Below are 20098 nucleotides of genomic sequence, written 5' to 3' on the forward strand. Positions count from 1 at the left end.
TAACATAATACGTGATATGACTACATTTGAATACAATTTTTATGTTTTAATTTCAGTTTATGACCGGGCATCTCGTCGAGCATTAATATCGTGCTGTGTCGTGCTGTTCACTGCAGTTGGCAGCGGGGCGGCTGCCGTCAATAGCTTCGCTGCTGCAGTTCTCAGATACTCTGTCCATCCTGTGCCAATTCTGAACATAACAGCGTACAATTTCACTATATATAACGGGTAAGAAATTGTCATATTATTATAAAAATTAAAAGAATATTAGTTTTATGTACTATCAGAGAAGTTGATTCCTAGGCAGATGGGGGACCTACGTAATTTGGTCGCGTTGCGTCAAACCCAGACAGATCACGACTAACATTGAATTGACATGATCCGACCAAAGGACGTTGGTCTGTCAACTGTCTATGAATAAATTTCCTCAATGGTACTCAAATATTTTTGTAGTGGCAGGGCCGTATAGTCGGGAATAAGAAAAGTGCTCCACGACAAAATCCGTAATGGCTAGAAATAGTTTCTAGCAATTACGGATTCAGTCTATTGTTTGATCGATATTCGCGTTATTATAAGAAATAATTAAATAATAAGATGCCCTTGAACGGGTAATGAAGTTGTTACTTTCGTTGCCAACAGGACCGAATCACGCACATTGTTTGAGTCTTCAGAAGCTGGATCTATTTTGTGTGGCACGGCTCTAGTTCTTGGTGCAGCTATAGCTACAATCACTGTAGATAAAGCCGGAAGAAAGGTAACTCCTTAACGAAGAAAAACCATCTTATTTAAAACCTTCTTCTTCTTAACCTTATGCTAAGTACTCACATACGGTTTTGCTCAATAGTTTTACCCCAAATCGAGTAATAATTACTGTATGGACCGCAAAACTGACAGCTCGAAGGCTCGCATCGGACCGCTCGAAGGATTGATGGAACCGGATCGAGCCGGATTGATGGAATGAAATATATTGATTTAGAATAAAACTATCGATCAATGTTAATGTGTGGACGAAAGCCCGAGCCGCGGGTTCGCTCGACGTTATTGCTCGATCGAGCAAAACCGTATGTGAGTACTTAGCATTAAGGTAATTAATGTCTCCCTAAAAAATGGCGTTCTAATTTCCAGACCCTGCTGCTTCTCTCGTGCTCAGGAATAGCCTTCAGCTTAGCAGTTCTCGGAGTGTACTGTGATCCTCATCTAAACATGCACTCCTGGTATTCGTCCCGTTGGTGGCCTCAGAGAAATTCAAACGACAAAGACGGAAAATTGGGAATTTACGAAAACAATACGCTAGTAAATATAAGTGCAATAGAAAATGAAGCCGAAGTGAAGCCATGGCACAGAATAGCCGATGAAAATTTTACTGCGGATAATATCACGCATGTAAATAATTATGAGCAAACCAAAGGAGACTTTGAGATTTGGCTGCCGGTGTTTATATTGTCTCTAGTCCTGTTTTTGTATAATGTTGGCCTCGGATCAGTGCCTTTTGTGCTAATATCAGAACTTTTTTCTATGAATGTAAGTATATCTCATGCTCAATACTCACATACGGTTTTGCTCGATATTTTTACTCCAAATCGAAGGAAATGACATATTTGACATATTTAATTCCATCGAGCCAGCTCGAAGCGAGCCTTCGAGCTGTCAGTTTTGGCGGTCCACACGGTGGTTATTGCTCGATTTGGAGTAAAACTATCGAGCAAAACCGTATGTCAGTACTTAGCATTATAGAGTCGTAAATTGGCGTACCTTAATGCTAGTTTCAGCAATCGTCTATTTATCCTCTATTTTAAAATATTGAAATGGTGTTTAATTTATCTTTTTTCACTTTTCAGGTGCGAAGTTTTGCGTCTAGTTTTTTAATATCTTGGATGTGGCTTAGCAATTTCTTGCTTCTACGATACTTCGGTTCCCTGGCCTTCGCCCTCGGGCTGCACGCAACATACTATATCTGTGCGTCCATAACGCTCCTCGGTGCTGGATACATTTACTACATTCTACCAGAGACCAAGGGCAAATCGCAGGACCAAATCAACGAAGCTCTAGAAGGTCCCTGGTTCCTGATACGAGAGAAGAAGAAGAATGGACGATGACAATCAAAGACGGAAGTCTTCACGGTGGAAGATAGGAATTACGATTGAAATGCCAAAGCGTAAAATTACGATTAATATGCCAATTTATGTGAAATGTGATAGCACCGAGATGTGACTGAAATCACAAGATCGTTGAGGTAAAGACATAAAGTAATGAATATAATATCAAGACTTGATAAATTTATTTTGGAGTACATTTTTATTTACACGAGGAGTTTTACAAATAGGAGTACGTAGGTACTAAAATTCGTAATTTGTACCTATAGAAAATCATATCTGTAACTTTTAGAAGGTACCTAGGATCTAGGAAAGTAGTTAAAAAATTAATATACAGAATAACATAGTATAAATGTATTGAATGTTTGAATATATGTCGTAGGATGATTTGATAAATCCGTGTTTTCGCGAAATCCCTAGAATTTTCGCGAAAATTCGATTTATCAAATCGTCCTACGACATATACATAGTTGATATTTTGTTATTTTTATACACGGTTGAAGTTTTTGTTTCTTGCCCACTCACTTTTGTGAATGTGAAGGTACTTTCTGTATCACATGACATTTTAAATATTTCATCAAAAAGTGTTAGGTTATGTAAACTTCGTTTGTAACTTGTTCTTCAGTACTAAGTTTATTTTAATGTTCAATGATAATCTCAGTAAGTTCTGCTAAGTCGTTTATTCATGAGAAAGAAAAAAATAGTTTTTAGGGTTCCGTACCCAAAGGGTAAAAACGGGACCCTGTTACTAAGACTTCGTTGTCTGTCCGTCTGTCTGTCTCCAGGCAGTATCTCAAGAACCGGTATAGCTAGACTTCTGAAATGTTCATACTTTCATACTGAAATTTTTACTCAAATTTTCATACTGAAAACAAAATAAAATAAATATTTATTTAAGGGGGGGTCTCATACAAAAACATAATTTTTAGCCTATTTTTGCTCTGTATCTATACGGAACCCTTCGTGCGCGAGTCCGATTCGCACTTGGCCGATTTTTGTTATAACATTATTATTAATGTAAGACAGTTATGATCAATACTTAGTACTCATCTACTGTATTTTAAGAAAAAGTGGGGATATTTTAATGGAAAGATCATGAACAATAGGTACTGTAGAAAATTACTAAATTGTCAAAAAATTATCGTATTACAAAATAAATGTTCGAATGACCATGGTTAATAAAATAAAATGTCGTACAGCACAAAAATATTCCTATTAGTTGTAAAAATATAAGGTAAAGAAGTGTTGAAAATCACGTACCTTGCATAAATGTTGTTAGTTGTTACATAAAAATACTAATTATTGTAAGCCAAGGACGAAGTATGCGAGGGATATGCAAGTGATATGATGTGAAAACATGCAATACATTGTACATAGGTTAATCTGACTCTGATTTTGTAATGTCCACCAGATTTTAGGGGCATTAATAATTATACTATAATATTATGTCAGTACAACCAATGTTACAATTTTGTTATTTGTATCAGTATTAATTTAGCAAATAATGCTATACGTTGATTAAATGGAAATGATACTGTTTTAATGGAGTCTAATATCTCCCATTCAGTTTCAACGAACAGAGAAATAGTTGCATATCCCTCGTATCTTTTTTATAAAATTAATTTTATACATGTTTGTGTAATAATAGATGTTATTTGTTGTGTCAATTATTCTTAGGAATTTAAACACAATCAACTTGTGTGTTACGCTAGTTATTGTAAAGACAGGAATCCACCAAGCAGCATTTGTGGGCTCAACACGTGGCCGCGCAACTTGTTCAGCAGCAGTGTGTGTAACGTAGTTACCATATTACCCTATTCCCTCTTAAAAGGCCGGCAACGCACCTGCAGCTCTTCTGAAGCTGCAAGTGTCCATGGGCGACGGAAGTTGCTTTCCACAGGTGACCCGTTTGCTCGTTTGCCCCTTTTATTTCATAAAAAAAAACATTATGCCGCATAATGCGCTCTAGTGTTGCAATTGGAAGACTTACATTATTAGCCTCTCCATGTCATGAGCCACATGATGGAACCGGGGTCCGGGTATAATATTATGATTTCGAACGTGCTTAAACTAACGTGTTTCTTATATTATAGAGTTCACTGTGAAAGCGGCAGCGTTGAAAGTGCATTTTTAGGGTTCCGTACCCAAAGGGTAAAAACGGAACCCTATTACTGAGCTTAGTTATTTTATGTGTCTGTCCGTCTGTCTCCAGGCTGTAACTCAAGAACGGTAATAGCTAGAGAATTGAAATTTTCACAGATTGTGTATTTCTGTTGCCGCTATAATAATAAATACTAAAAACAAAATAAATTAAATATTTAAGGGAGGCTCCCATACAACAAACGTGATTTTTAAAACATTTTTTGCTCGATAAGAATGATGACTTTAGGTAAAAAAAAAAAAAAAGGTAGGCACTTGAAATGTATACAAAATACTCAGCTATATTTATACTTTAATAATTATTAATAAAATTTAAATAAAATCAATAATTAAGGGGAGGCCTCCCATACAAAAAAACACAATTTTTTACTATTTTTGCTATAAAATGGTACGGAACCCTTCGTGTGCGAGTCCAACTCGCACTTGGCCGATTATTGGAAATTTGCATGGGCAAATTCGTGAATTCTATCTCTGGTTTTGCCCTACTAGAGATAGGAATAGCTCACATTCCTATCTCTAGTAGGGCAAAACCAGAGATAGATCAAATATTGGGAACGGCCGTAAGACGTGGGCAATCTCCCCAGTGTCACGAATTTGCCCATGCAAATTTCCAATAATCGGCCAAGTGCGAGTTGGACTCGCACACGAAGGGTTCCGTACCATTTTATAGCAAAAATAGTAAAAAATTGTGTTTTTTTGTATGGGAGGCCTCCCCTTAATTATTGATTTTATTTAAATTTTATTAATAATTATTAAAGTATAAATATAGCTGAGTATTTTGTATACATTTCAAGTGCCTACCTTTTTTTTTTTTTACCTAAAGTCATCATTCTTATCAGCTACCGTTAGCATGATCGTCGATCGTTGATTTAGGCATATTGTAGACAGCTTAGTAATCATGGTGGAATTCATATAGTTATCCTTTTTAGTCATGGCCGAAAGCGGAAAGGGGACTTAAGTATTAAAAAGAAAACCTTGATATTATACAGGGTGTAACAAAACTAACTGATAATACATAAGGTGTGTAGGGGACCTATATAGAGTTCGCTGTGAAAGTAGCAGCGCTGAAAGAGTAAGATATTTTTCAACTTTCTAAGGAAAAAATCATGACTCGGGGACTTGCCCATAGAAATCACTAAAAATGTGTTCTTTCAGTGTTGCTACTTTCACAGTAAATTCTATATACCCATCCTAAAGTATTATCGCTTAGTTTTACTACACGTTGTATAAAAGTTGCACGATCAAAATGTTGGCTACATGTTGAGCTTCAAATGTTGCCTAGTTGAAACGTGGCTCTGTTTTGTGTAGATTTTTATAATATGTCGTAGACGTATTTTGGCAATCATGACTCATTTTTTATTTACATTCAGTCAGTAATAGCAGAACTTTGCTAATATACATAATATTAGAATAACGGGCTCACAAATCCGTATAAAAATAAGCTCTTTTATGTAGGAAGAAACGCTTATAATTATTTTTAACCCAATCATACGTTTTGCATAAAACATGAAATAATGTCATCGTCACGATGCAATATGAACTGACCCATAAAAAATCATAACTCCATGGCAAGACGAAACATAGAATTGCGGCTAGGCATATTAAGCCGCTTAGATTTAGATTTTTTAACAATACCTATTTCTAATAATAATTTCATATTTCTATTATATTAAAGCAGTGACAAAATATATTAAGTATCAAATTTTCCAAAACACAAAAAGAATGTGGTTATTAGTTGGGTATTTAAAAACTTATAAGTCAAATATTATTTTATGTTGCGTTATCAAAACTTATATTTCAGTTTATTATAATATTCAATATATTATATAATAATACATAAATTCAATATAATATTGCATTATATTTCAATTTAAGTATTTCACCTTCATGAAATAGTGAAAATAGTATAAACATAGGAATATTTTTCTAATTAATGTTGTTGCAAAAATTAAAGTATTTTGGTGTCCATTTATGAAATAGTTTGTAAAACAGATTAAATACAACCAAACTAAACTTTATACTTTTATTTCACACTAGCTGTCCCGGCAAACGTTGTTTTGCCATAAAATTATTTTTCCCTGTTAAATCAATAAAAACTTAACGAAAATATGAAAAAAAATACTCCGTAAAATATAACCGAAAACAAAGTTTGAAATAAGCCATCCGATATATCCGTCGTTTTCAAAGAAGAAATAAAATTCTGTAAATCAGGATAATTTAGGAATTCTACAATGTCACAAGCAGACCCACATTCATGTCAAACTCATAACACCCCCCCCCCCCTGTTTGCGTCGAGGGTTAAAAATAACTTAGTCGTCGTGTATTGCGTAATCGTCCAAGTGAATTATGTATTTTAATCTTTATAATTCAAACTTGTTTGTTGTAAGAGATTGTGAGTGTTTTATCTTTTTATTCAAATACAGTCTTTGCGTTTAAATGATCTGATATTTTCAAAAATTAATTTCTTTGCCTCATGTGAAAAATTGCAATTACCTGCCTAAACATTCCAAAGGTTTCCAAATTGTCAAAAATGTTGGGTAATATTAACCACAAAGCGACCTATTTAGAAAGATAGAAGGTTTAAATAAAAAGATTATAATATTATATTGTAATGCGGCATTGAATGCAATGCCTAGACAATGTTTATACATATACAGGATGTAACAAAACTAAGTGATTATACTTTAGGGTGTGTATGTGTTCCTTGTAGAGAGTTCACCGTGAAAAGAGAAGTAAAGATCAAAATTTTTACCTGAAGTATTATCACTGAATTACCCTGAAGATCACTTAGTTTTATTACACCCTGTAGACACTAGACAGTCTATACAATTCCTAGGCAATGGACACTACGCGCCGGCGACGCGTAGAGTCTTTTAGGAAAACTTTCGGAAGCTATTTTTCCACATTTGAGTACTGAGTGCTTATAAAATAAAAAATACGTGTATTTCTATTTTTAACAAGGGTCAATATATTGGGCCGGAATTTATTAATAATTATACAGTGCGCAATTAAAATTTCACCCTGTTTATTAATTACAATTTTGGTAAGAAAATCGTAAAAAATATTGCGCGAAACTTTGTCCAATAAATTACGTTAAGTCAGTACTGTTTGTTTTAACCAAACTCGCTAGATAAAATAAAAGCATGCTCACCACACATCAATCCACGCTGGATCACGAAGAAGGCAGTGTCATTACAATTAGTGAAAGACGAAAAACGATAATTTAAAAAATTATTTGAAGAAAAATATAATAGAAAAATAATATTATGACTTCAATAATACGGCAAGTTACCTCCACATTTATAAGTGAGTACAGTATCCAGTCTAATATATTTTTATTATAATAAAAATATTTTGAAAAAATAACTAAAGTAACTAAAAATAAGTGTAACGAAATTAAACAAGTGTTTTGGGGTTCATAATAGAATATTATTATAAGATATAATATTTTAATGAAAAATGTGTTTTAAAACCAATTAGGGATTGTATCTCAAACGTCCAAAAAACCTAATCGTCTGTTAATCGATGTGAAAAATCACGATTTTAAAAACACTTGCTTTATAAACGTTTTGTTTCAGTATGTACCATCTGCGTGAACTTTTCTCTGATGTTCGCCTGGCCTTCAACTACACTGAAGCTCTTTGCATCGACAAACACGACTTTGAATCGTCCAATGACCGAAACTGAGCTAGCTCTCTTTGGAAGTTTGTCTTCAGTTACTGCCCTTATTGGCACACCAGTTTCGGGATTCCTTATGGATTATCTGGGAAGAAAATATAGCACTATAATTTTTAGTTTACCTCAAGTTGTAAGTACACAGACTAATAACCTGAACTTGAACTTTTAATTCTTGAGCTTTTAATTGAAGCATAATCAGTCCAGCTACTCACATTCCTTAAACCATTTTTTTTCCAATGCATATGTGACCCACTTCTTATGGTTAATCTGGAATTATAATATCTTACTCTTTTTAATCACATTGACGACCTCTGTGGCTCAGTTGGTGGGCTGTTGGTAGCTCAAGCCGGGGGTCGCGGGTTCGAATCCCGCCGACGGAACAAGAATTTTTCAAAGTTCCTGGGTCATGCATGTGAATTAAATATGTGTATCATATAATAAAAATCTTAAATATAATATGTACAGTATAAAAGTATTAAATATATTTCCGTTGTCTGGTACCCGTAACACAAGTCCATCAGGTAGATACATAGCACGGGACCAGACTGACGTGGTGTGAAGCGTCCATAGATATTATTATTATTGATATTATTATTTATGAAAGATAAGGCGTGTTACTTTCTAAATCTAACAATAGCTTATACTGGTGCAAATGGGCCAAACTTAGAGTTATTGCTACGATCTTGCTCTTCTGTATTTCAGTTTGCCTGGACCCTCATAATCATAAACAGGAACGTAGAGACAATACTAGCCGCGATGTGTATATCTGGTTTAGGCGGATGTCTCTTCAATTTGACACCGGTGTACATATCAGAAATATGTCACGAGAACATACGAGGAACTATGACAGCATGTTCCATTATCTTCTACGGTATTGGAATATTACTGTCTTATGTCCTAGGAGCGTATTTGTCCTTTGAGGCTATGAACTATGCCTGCTTGACTCTAAGCGTAGCTGGAATTTTATTGCTGACTTTGGTGAAAGAATCACCCACCTACTTGTTGCAGAAAGGATTGGATAAGGTAAATACAATAGTTGTGAATTTTATATTAAACGCTAGACAGAAAAATCTGAAAACTTCATAGTATGTGCTATTTTCAGGAAGCGGCTAGTGCAATAGCGTTTTATAGGGGAACGAAACCCGATTCAAAAGAGGTTTTAGAAGAAATGGCGATCATAAAGAAAACTCTAAATCCTGAAATAGATGACGGTAATGAGGTTTTAATTATCTTAAATGTAATGCATTTTGCATCAGGCTAGTATTTTTTTGCGTCATTTGTACATTGTTTCAACGGAAAATATTTTTTTTTCCATTGGATTTTCCAGTGCTATAAGAATTTACAGGGGCCAATAACATTTTATGCCTATGTTTAATCACACAACACCTTTATTATTTTATATCTTATAATCTCCGTGTTATGTGCACGTGGTTTTACTATGTCTAAATAATGGCGCTTAACTTGTCACTTATTTACGTACGGTGGAAGACAGATCCGGTCTATCACATTTGAATCTTAATGCATAGAAATAAAGTCGAAAAATGGAGATGCGTATCTATTTTTAACTGTACGTTAAAAATTTTGATGCATAATATTATATGAGCGTAAGGGCCAACCCACACGTACCACAACCGCACGACAACCACAACCACACCACGTGGTCGGGCGTATATTTCCTATTGTAAATGAACTGGACCATTTATATGTACCACATTTTGCAATCGTTGTCGACCACTTGTGTGATACCGACCACATCGCAACCACGGCCGACCGCATCGCAACCACAACGTTGCGTAGATGCAATGACAGTGTGCGCACACCGCTCGCGCTCTTTCCCCCCCCCCTTCGTTTCATTGACTTTCGTACATAACCACATCGCAACCACTGGCGACAACGCAACCACGTCGGCATTTTGTCGGTACCACAACGCAACTACAATTAAAGCTGTAGGTTACGTGTGAATTGTGGAGCGACACCATTCGCATGTAACCACTGCTCCACGTCTTGTCGTTGCGATGTGGTGTGGTTGTGGTACATGTGGGTTGGCCCTAATACTTTTTATTCTACTTCATAAATAATCATTATTATAACATATACAAGCATACTACATACGATATTAATGTTATCTAATTTATAAAATATAAAAAAATATATGTAAGTATCTATAGGTATTGTTATTTCAGAGGAGAGCCCAGAAAACGAAAAGCTGAACGACACAGTGAAATCTCCGGAGAAGCTTGGATTGATTCAATTTATAAGTAAGTGATGATATTAATAATGATAACTACTACTAGTAGCCCGGCTGATAAATAAGTGATCATAGACAAAATAGTCACAGTGAGTCGATCAACAATAATTACTAATGTTAATTTTCTAGCCAATACGAGTAACCTTTGTTTATTAAAAATCTACAGAATATATTTTAAAAGATATTCTGTAGATTTTAAATAAACAAAACAATGAGCAGTTAAACAAAGTTTGTTAACTGTTAACATAATATTATATTTCTTTTTCAGAGAAGTCAAAATCTACACAAATGGGATTATTCATCATCATTGCTTTGTACACGTTCGCCATATTCCAAGGACTGGTAGTAGCTCAGGTGTACGCAGAGCCTTTGTTCCAAGAAGCTATGCCGACGATTTCAGCAACCATCTCGAGTGTGACATTTGCTGTGATAAATACGGTGGTTGGTTTCGTTGCAGCTTACTTGACAGACTTGACTGGTAGACGGGTAAGTTGCTATTGTAATACGAAATGCTTTTGATATAGCAAAACTTCTTTCCTACTTTTATTATAATGTTCTCGTTTGGCTCTTGTTTGTCATATTGATTACCTGCTTTAAATAGTCGTGACAAAACTTTACCAAACAGTAATAATTGCTCGTGTAATAAGGAATCTAATTTTACCTTCACCCATAATTACTACTTTTCATCATTAAAGACATTGCATTTCAGCCTTTGATGATTTACTCATCGTTCGTGACCGGTATAAGCTGCGTTCTTCTGGGCTCTCAAATCCACTTGCACTGGGGACCACACTGGCTGACTGGAGTGTTTCTGTACGCCTTTTGTATTTTCTACACTGCTGGAGCAGGAACTGTGCCCTATGTGATTGTAGCCGAATTATTCTTACCAGAGGTAAGTTCATGATTATGTACAAGACTTGTTACTTGGTGGTCTAGTTTATTTTTGTTAGTGACGACGGATGATGGATTTCGTATGGGCCAAGGGGAAAGTCGACCATTAGCTTTTAGCACTAAAATTAGTTTTTGCTCCTCCTGCTCCTATAAAATTGCAATGACAGCTCTTAGCTACCCTACTCGATGTCACATAAAAAACAGTTAGCATGTTGAAGACGTAGGTCCTCCATCTACCTAATCGACTTCACTTTTAATAATTATTTTAGACTTTAATAATATAAAATTGATACAAATTGCCCTCATGATGCCCTTTAACAATTAGGCATCAAAGATTTCATTACATTCCCGGATTGAAACACTTGTAATTTTGACAGGTTCGCAGCGTATTTACGATGGTTGTGGTGGAATGGGCGTGGATCTGCAACTTCATCATCCTGTTCATCTTCAACCCGCTGGTGGAGGCGATAGGTCTGGGCTGCGTCTTCTACCTCTTCGGCGCTATATGCTTCGCCTCTGCTGTATTCGCTATTGTCTACGTGCCCGAAACTAAAGGATTAACAGTTGACGTCATCCAAACACTCTTAGTTAGGAAGAAACATTATTAAGTACCTGAGTTTAATAACACGACTGAGTATATTATTTAGTTTGTTAAATTATGTTATTAGTTTTAATAAAGTTATTGCTATTATTATTTCTTTTTTTCTAATTCCAACTTTCTAACCCTTCACTGCTTTCAAATATTTATTTCGAACAAGAGAGAAGAAAAAACCTCAATCCGCTTGTAAATTTGATGCGATGAACCTGCGTTTATTAGATTTGATGGGGCAAAATATGATAAAATTATCGTAAATAACTTTAAAATTGTTTTTAAAATAAACCCGATGAGTGCCTACTATAATGGGTCATATTAGATACTGGGTAGCGAAAGAAAATATAGTGCAATAAACTAGATTGCTCTCTATATTATCTATTACTAATGTTTACTGAATGTTGTATATTACTTGATAAAGTATAATCATGTATCCAAAGGTGCCAATCTGTAACAATCAGATGCAAGGCGGAAGCATACGGTGTTAGACAAAAGTAAATACCATGGGGATACTAAAGCAAGTGCTGTGTACATTTATGAGTAAGTACCTAAACTTGTAATATAATATAAATATGTAATATAATTAATAGGTACAGCATTTTCGGAACAAAGTAACCACTCTTTTCTAAAAGCGCCAGGACAGATTATTTTAAAAGCCCGTGTGGATATTCAAGAACATGCATTTAAATGTCTAAGACCACCATTGAGAGTTTAATTAGGCTCTTTTCAATCTTCACCGTACGAGCGCTTGTAATGCTTGAAAATAATTTTACACTTTCAACTAAGCAAGATGAAAATTCTAAATTCAAAATGTTGCTATTCAAAATTGGTATTGTACCATCGAAGAAATTGATTCATAGGCAGTTTAAAGACCTATGTCATTTGGTTGGACTATATCAATTCAATGAATTTGTGATAATTGGGCAGGGTTTGACATAACGCGACCAAATTACGTAAGTCCGCATCTGCCTAGTGCATATATGAACCAACTCCTGTGATAGTACATTTAACATTATAAGTACACCTCAAAGATAAATAATATTATTATAGGAAAAATTGAGTAGAGGAAGAGAAAAATACTTGGCGATTCCAACATACCTTTATATATTATTATATTATATTATTATTATAACTATTGTATTATATTATGATGATATTATATTCTATTATACATAAAAAAAGAAAAAAAATGTCCATGGCGTGATGGACTACAATTATTACAATTAATGATATTATTTCAATTATCCTGGGTGCGAAAAACAATACAAAGATAGCAAAAAAAGTATATGGGCGCAGAGCCCATAAACGGCCCTAAATTAAATTAATAAAAAAAAAACATACCTTTATTGCTATAAAGGTATGTGAGCTCACTGAGACGGGCCGTGCCGGGGCTCAGCGTGCCGGGGCTCGTCGCAAAAATCCGCCTCCATACAATTTTTATGGAAGAGGAAATCCGCTGCGCCCCGACACAGTGTGCGATACGCGCATCCGCTTCCATACAAATTGTATGGAGGCGGATTTTTGCGATGAGCCCCGGCACGGCCCGTCTCAGTGTGCTCACTCCAATATGTAATTTATACTAAATACCATGAACGGCACGTGAAACTTGAAAGTGAGTTTCTGATTGTGAAATAATAATAATAATTATGTTTTTACTAGTATCTTTACGAGTAATAATTTATTTCAGTAAGCACGACATGCATCAACTTTGGCCTGATGTTTGCTTGGCCTTCGTCCACCGTGAAACTGTTTGAGTCCACAAACACAACCCTCAACCGGCCAATGACTGAGACTGAGGTGGCTCTGTTCGGGAGCTTGTCTTCTTGTACGGCCCTCATCAGCACCCCCATTTCGGGGTTTGTGGTCGATTATGTGGGAAGAAAGTACACGTCGGTTATATTCAGTTTGCCTCAAGTTGTGAGTTTCATTATAAAGGGTTGAAATGGGGCGTTGAATTGTGGGGTTGAAATAAAGATTTATTATTATTATTATTATTATTATTATTATAAGCATTTTAAAATATTTAAAATGATGCAAGTTTTTTAATAAATTATATATTAGTAAGTTCCAACAACTAGAAGTCTGATGTTGGCCACAATGCAGAAGTGAGACGTGAGAAGATAGAGAAATCATCAAACTTTTGTATGGTTATGATATTAGTATCTACCTATTCACTAGCTATTGACATTTTCTAAAAATGATTCCTAGCTAGATCGATTTATCGCCCCCGAAACCCCCTTTAAACTAAATTTCATGAAAATTACATATATATATATGTACAAGAATTGGTCGTTTAAAGATATAAGATTAAATGATCTCTTTACTGTAACTGTATGTGAAATACTCGTATTATCAGTTTAATAGTTTATTGAAATATTATAGTAAAATATTTTTCATATTTTAAGATTGCATGGATCGTAGTTGCCGTAAGCCGGAGAGTAGAGTTGGTGCTGGTCGCCATGTCAATATCGGGCATCAGCGGCTGTCTCTTCAACGTCACACCAGTCTTCATCTCGGAGATCTGTCATGAGAAGATAAGAGGCACCATGACGGCCTGTTCCATTATCTTCTACGGTATTGGGATACTGCTGTCCTACCTCATCGGAGGGTGGTTATCTTACGGAGGCATGATATACACCTGCTTAACCTGCAGTATCACTCAAGTGTTATTATTGAGCTTGGTCAAAGAATCACCAACGTATTTGATGAAGAAAGGCCAGGATAAAGTAGGTACAACCAGTGCTCTAAACAATTTAAATTTATTTATACTTAAAAATATAACCTGCTTCTCTTTGGAAGGCGGTTAAAAACTGAAACTGTATACCAGTTGCCACAGTCCGTTTTATAAATTGCAAAACAACTAGTGTCGACTGTTGACCTAGTGATTAGTCGTAGAAATGTTCTGAAATCACAACAGCAAAGCTACTAAAGATTCATAATTCGTTACTTCACTTAAAAAAGAAGAACACATAACATATTTTGTCTATTTATTCGTAGGAAGCTGCACGTAATATTGCATTTTATAGAGGAACGAAACCGGAATCTAAGGAAGTTTTGGAAGCAATGGCGTTGATTCACAAAACTCTGAACCCTGAAATGGATGGTAGGAAAACTTCTAATTATTTTAAAGCCTTATAAAGAATTTTATAGCTTGTACTTAATATTAACAATTTTATAAAGTTGAATCTATTGTCCCTATTTTTATCTAGCCATTCTTCAGCCAACAACATAGTTTATTGATACTTGCATTATATTGCTCAGGACGAGGATTATAAACAAAGATAAATGGAAACAGTATGTAATGTAATCTAGCTACAGATTAGTTAATTCAAGATAGAACGGTCTGCGCAAAATAATGACTCCACAATCTACTACGCTTCTATTAATGTGCCTTTAAGGCTGCTCTTTCGAAAAAAGCGTGCAGATGAAACAACTTTTCATCGGAATTAACAGAGAAATTATATCTGAAAAAAATAATTAGTAATCTAAATGATATGATACGTAATTTGGTTTTGCCATATTTTTTCTATCGGTATCACATAATAAAGAAATAAACAACCAAATCACCTCTAAATCATTGAATGAAACCACTTTACTCCTTCATTATTTATCAATAGAATATATAAAAAAATATCTACTGCTTTGCAATACATAAGTTAATAATTTGGTTTTTTTTACTTTTTTGAAATATGTATTATATTAAGCCTTAAAAAGGTTTTTTCTCCTATTTCGCCCTATCATGGACGCGGCGAGCGTCGTAAGCGTAACCGCCACCGTACAAGGCGCGCTGTTATGAACGTTATTTTAATGTCATTTACGTCGATATTCGCACTGACAGACAATCGACCTGCTAATTTAGGGAGAGAGGGCCCTTGTTAAGGTGGCCATACACGGGACAATTATCGTAACGATTTATCTACTCGATGTTAAAATAGAACGACAAATTGTACGTGTGTAGCAATATCGCAAACGATTTTACGCTCAAAAGATCGATTGGACGATTTTCTTGACGATCGATCGAAACGACAAATTGTCCCGTGGCACCTTGGCACCTTTATCGCGGCCGGATGTGGCCGCTTGAGGTAATAAATAAAAAATATTAAGGGGGCGACTTACCCTAAAGTGTCGATTTTATAATTCATTTTTATACTTGAAAGTAAGCTCCGAATTGTTTCATTTTCTAAAATTAGATACTACATTATATTTCCGAGAATTCGATCTGAGCAAAAACACAATATCTTAAAATTTTCTCGATAGAAAAAAATTACAAAGATGCATCCAAATTTCACGAATTTTTCATTTATTGCCGTAACCGTGCATTGAACTAAGTTAATATTTTAACACATTGTATAAAATTCTATCTGTCTGTTGTATATTTATCGAGTTATTGAGAAAATACTAATTTGGCGATGAAACCGCGTCGTTCTTTTTCACCTGGCATATGAAAGACGGGCGTGAGTGTGAAGAAGGACGATGTTTGATTTTTGGGGTTAGTCGAAAATTGCTTTTGTGTTTTCCAGATGATGCACCAGAAAACGAGAAGTTACAGGGCGATGGAAAGCCTCGTGAAAAGTTAACTTTGTTCCAATTTATCAGTAAGTTAATATAATTTTTTAAGTCTTACGTCGTTAACAAAATTGTGTATTCAGAGATTCAGAGTTACAAATTGATATTTCTGACAAATCTTTGTCTAGAACAATTCACTTGTTTTTCACAGAAAAGTCTAAGTCGACTCGTCAGGGTTTGATGGTAGTTACAGCCTTATACACGTTTGCTATTTTCCAAGGACTTGTCGTAGCTCAGGTGTACGCAGAACCACTGTTCCGAGAGGCCATGCCAAACGTTTCGTCCAATATCACTAGCATTGCCTTTGCCGTAGTCAACACTATTGTCGGCTTCGTGGCTGCGTATTTAACAGATTTGACTGGTAGAAGGGTAAGTAGGAACTAGGATCTAATAAGGATAGTAATAACTATGAATTTCGTGATTTGCATTCATTCGATTTAAAAGATATTACTCTATTTCACTAATTCCGTGGGACAGCCATGCTTCGGCATGAATGGGCCGGCTCGACCGGCGAAATACCACGGGCTCACAGAAAACCGGCGTGAAACAGCGCTTGCGCTGTGTTTCGCCGAGTGAGTGAGTTTACCGGAGGCCCTATCCCCTACCCTTTTCCCTTCCCTACCCTCCCCTATTCCCTTCCCTACCCTCTCCTATTACCTTATTCCCTCTTAAATGGCCGGCAACACACCTGCAGCTCTTCTGATTCTGCGAGTGTCCATGGTCGACGGAAGTTGCTTTCCATTAGGTGACCCGTTTGCTCGTTTGCCCCATTATTTCATAAAAAAATACTCAATTTCCTTTGAGGCTTCTAATCTTCTTTTAATTTAGACTATTTTAAGCGAAATCATTTTCAATGGAGTTGCCTGCTCTCTTTCAGCCTTTAATGATCTACTCGTCATTCGCTACTGGTATAAGCTGCGTGGCTCTAGGCACTCAGATCCAGCTGCACTGGGGTCCATTCTGGGTGACCGCTGTGTTTCTATACGCCTTCTGTATTTTCTACACCGCGGGTGCCGGCACCGTACCTTATGTTGTCATAAGTGAGCTGTTTTTGCCAGAGGTAGGTAGGATAGTGGTAAGCTATGCTATGCTGTGTTCATCATCAATATTTTGCCAATAAGCTGTACTCTAAGTCAGTCTAAGCTTAGCTTAGAGCCTAGGCTAGGCTAGGCTTAGACTTAAGGCATTATCAACCTATTGGTTAATGGCGCACTAAGAGATTTAAGGTATCAATAACGCAATATAAGTATCTCGTGTCAATGATCCTTCTAAAGTTCAAACGGCTAATCGAGGTACAAAATATACGCTGATAAAATTTCAAAATTTCTATGAAATTTTGTGCCTCCTTATGTCGAATGTCGATTAAAACTTTAATGACGAACCGATCGATAGTGGTAGACATTATTGTAGACTCGACGTTCAAAAAGAGTATTGTACTATCAGAGAAGTTGATTCATAGGCAGATGGCGAACCTACGTAATTTGGTTGGTTATGTCAAACCCAACTGAATCTATATATAAATCTATATAAAAAATGTAAAATACATAGGTGAAAAATAAAAAAGTAAAAATATGTCCTCCTCCTTTTTGTAAGTTGGTTAAAAAGTAGCCTAAGTTACTCCTTATTATATCAACTATCTGCCAATACTTGATTGCAATAGGTACGTAATAAAAGGTTTTCCATATTGTTCATTCATAATCCGACTTCCAAAAATGAAGACGTTCAGTGTTCGGCTGTGGATATCTAGGGCACGGTAGTGCGAGGCGAGCCAAACGAAGCGCAAGGGCACTAAGTACCTACCTTTTCTCGAAGTATTTCGTCGTTTTTTTAACCATCTTAGTCTTCCGGTCTTACTACAAAATATTTAAACACCTGTTGAACCGTTGATTAAATTAAAATTCAGTACATAATGGTCTCAAAACAACTGTTCAATATAAGTAATATGTTTCAATCTTTTGTGGTAAGACCGTTAAACTCTAAACACAATAGGCCGAAAATACGCGGCCGAAGTTCGGCATGACGTACGTCAGCAATGTCAAACGCATACAATATAACGCGACGTAATTTAGACATGGTGTGTCATCGGTAAATTAAAATACATTGCAGGCATCATACTGAAATTCGGCCGAGTTTTTTTGGCATAGTGTGTTTAGACACATATAGTTGGTTTCCGATGTACCAGATAGCTCATATTCTCTGGGTATGATATCTAGAATAAACTAATTTAACATATAAAATTCTGAATTAAATAGCTCTACTACTTTAGATTTTATTAATTTCTAAAATACACCGATTTCGTCACTGACACCGATGATCATCAAAATATTTGGCTACTTCCTGAAGTGCTAGAAAGCTGAAATTTGGTATGTAATCTAAGTTTAGTGTACAACCAACAATAAAATTCATAAACTAAAACTTTCGCCCCCCATCCCCTAAAATTGGGGGTGGAGTTTTATATGAGACTTTCACCAATTGGTTGAATTACCACCTCCTCGACGGTAGCGAAATGGCGAAGCTATACATATTTATTGATATGTATAATATGAATTTAGGATAGGTAGAGTTAGGCCGTACAGATTCAGAAGCTTTTTCACAGGGGCAACCTTATGTGGTCGTCTCGGCAACATTTTAGATGAAATTTTTTTTGGTGGCATATAATCTTTTCTATCAATTTCAGGTCAGAGGTGTAATGACGATGGCAGCTTCGGAATGGGCGTGGATCTGCAACTTCATCATCCTGTTCATCTTCAACCCGCTGGTGGAGGCGATAGGTCTGGGCTGCGTCTTCTACCTCTTCGGCGCTATATGCTTCGCCTCTGCCGTTTTCTCTTTCATCTACATGCCTGAGACCAAGGAACTGACAGTAGATGTTATCCAGACTCTTCTAGTTAGAAAGAAACAGTATTAGTGGTTGTAGGATTTTTAAACAGAAAAGCATTTTATTTTTATTTCCTTTCTTTCCATTTCTACAACATAGAGATGGAGTCTACTTCTATACATAATGCGAAAATGAGTCTGTCGACCTGTTACTTCTTCACACATAAGTTTTTAAACTGCTTTAGATACATAATTTAAAACATAATAATATAATTTGGTATAGAGATAATTTAAATCCATTTTAAGGACTTTGAGAGAAGACATTGAGGGATGCATATTTATTGGTTTTCTGTATGGGCTATAATATCTAGTTTTAGTATAATTCCATGATACAGGAGTATCCTGATAGTATGATCTCTTGAATCTGCTTCAAATGTCAACGCACCTATCATGTACATGCGCCTTAGTTAAAACAAAGTTGATTTTCCATTGTTTCAAGTAAGAGTTAATCACTGCAAGAGAAACCGATAATCGATTTTGTGCCATATTGTTAAGGGATTTAAGTTCCAATTTCCTTGGAATAATGGCCGACAGGCGATAACTCCTATGAATGAGAGAGCATTAAACGGAAGCTAGTGATGTGGCACGTAATGTAATTGTATTAACCCTAGAAGCCCAATCTACGTCGTTTCGACGTATACTCCGACGAAAATCTGCTCTCTCTTTCTCGCGCAAGATCGGATCGCTGCAAACTCCCGAACCAACTTAGTAGCCGCCGAGACGAAACAGGGGACGATTGTTTCGCTTCGGTAAGTTCCGACATTTTGTTGTTACACACATGTTGCACGTCGATTCGACGTATGTTTGGGCTTTTTGTAACTTTTGCTAATAGCTTTGATGATTTATTATTCGGATTTTTATTTAATTATATTTTGTTTTGAGTGGTTTTCCATTCTATATTCACTTTTTGGATCCAACCATACCATGAAGTCCAGTCGGCAGCTCAATTAAGATGAAATTGCTGCTATTTCGGCAAATGAAGATGATGTTTTG

General features: G+C 35.9%; 3 protein-coding genes across 3 annotated transcripts in view; all 3 read left to right on the forward strand.

Annotated features, from left to right (window-relative positions):
• The window catches only part of LOC121729001 (plastidic glucose transporter 4-like), a 44029-nt gene extending 41569 nt beyond the window's left edge, over positions 1–2460 (forward strand). The window contains exons 7-10 of the mRNA XM_042117372.1: positions 57–228; positions 640–754; positions 1126–1521; positions 1839–2460. Coding sequence (XP_041973306.1) covers positions 57–228; positions 640–754; positions 1126–1521; positions 1839–2096 — 941 coding nt within the window. The 3' untranslated portion in view covers positions 2097–2460. The remainder of the gene's footprint in view (positions 1–56; positions 229–639; positions 755–1125; positions 1522–1838) is intronic.
• A 5067-nt stretch (positions 2461–7527) lies between these two features.
• Positions 7528–11712, forward strand: LOC121733871 (facilitated trehalose transporter Tret1-like). The gene is made up of 8 exons (XM_042124273.1): positions 7528–7559; positions 7832–8061; positions 8634–8954; positions 9034–9142; positions 10115–10189; positions 10448–10665; positions 10889–11071; positions 11448–11712. The coding sequence occupies exons 2-8, from the start codon at positions 7861–7863 to the stop codon at positions 11676–11678; spliced, it is 1338 nt and encodes a 445-aa protein (XP_041980207.1). The 5' UTR covers positions 7528–7559; positions 7832–7860; the 3' UTR covers positions 11679–11712.
• Positions 11713–12112: 400 nt separating this feature from the next.
• On the forward strand, positions 12113–19153 carry LOC121733866 (facilitated trehalose transporter Tret1-like). The gene is made up of 8 exons (XM_042124259.1): positions 12113–12202; positions 13350–13579; positions 14068–14388; positions 14660–14765; positions 16183–16257; positions 16380–16597; positions 17106–17288; positions 18906–19153. The coding sequence occupies exons 1-8, from the start codon at positions 12166–12168 to the stop codon at positions 19134–19136; spliced, it is 1401 nt and encodes a 466-aa protein (XP_041980193.1). The 5' UTR covers positions 12113–12165; the 3' UTR covers positions 19137–19153.
• The last annotated feature ends 945 nt before the right edge of the window (positions 19154–20098 follow it).

Source organism: Aricia agestis, chromosome 1 (assembly GCF_905147365.1).
Source record: "Aricia agestis chromosome 1, ilAriAges1.1, whole genome shotgun sequence".
NCBI classification, from domain to species: Eukaryota; Metazoa; Arthropoda; class Insecta; order Lepidoptera; family Lycaenidae; genus Aricia; species Aricia agestis.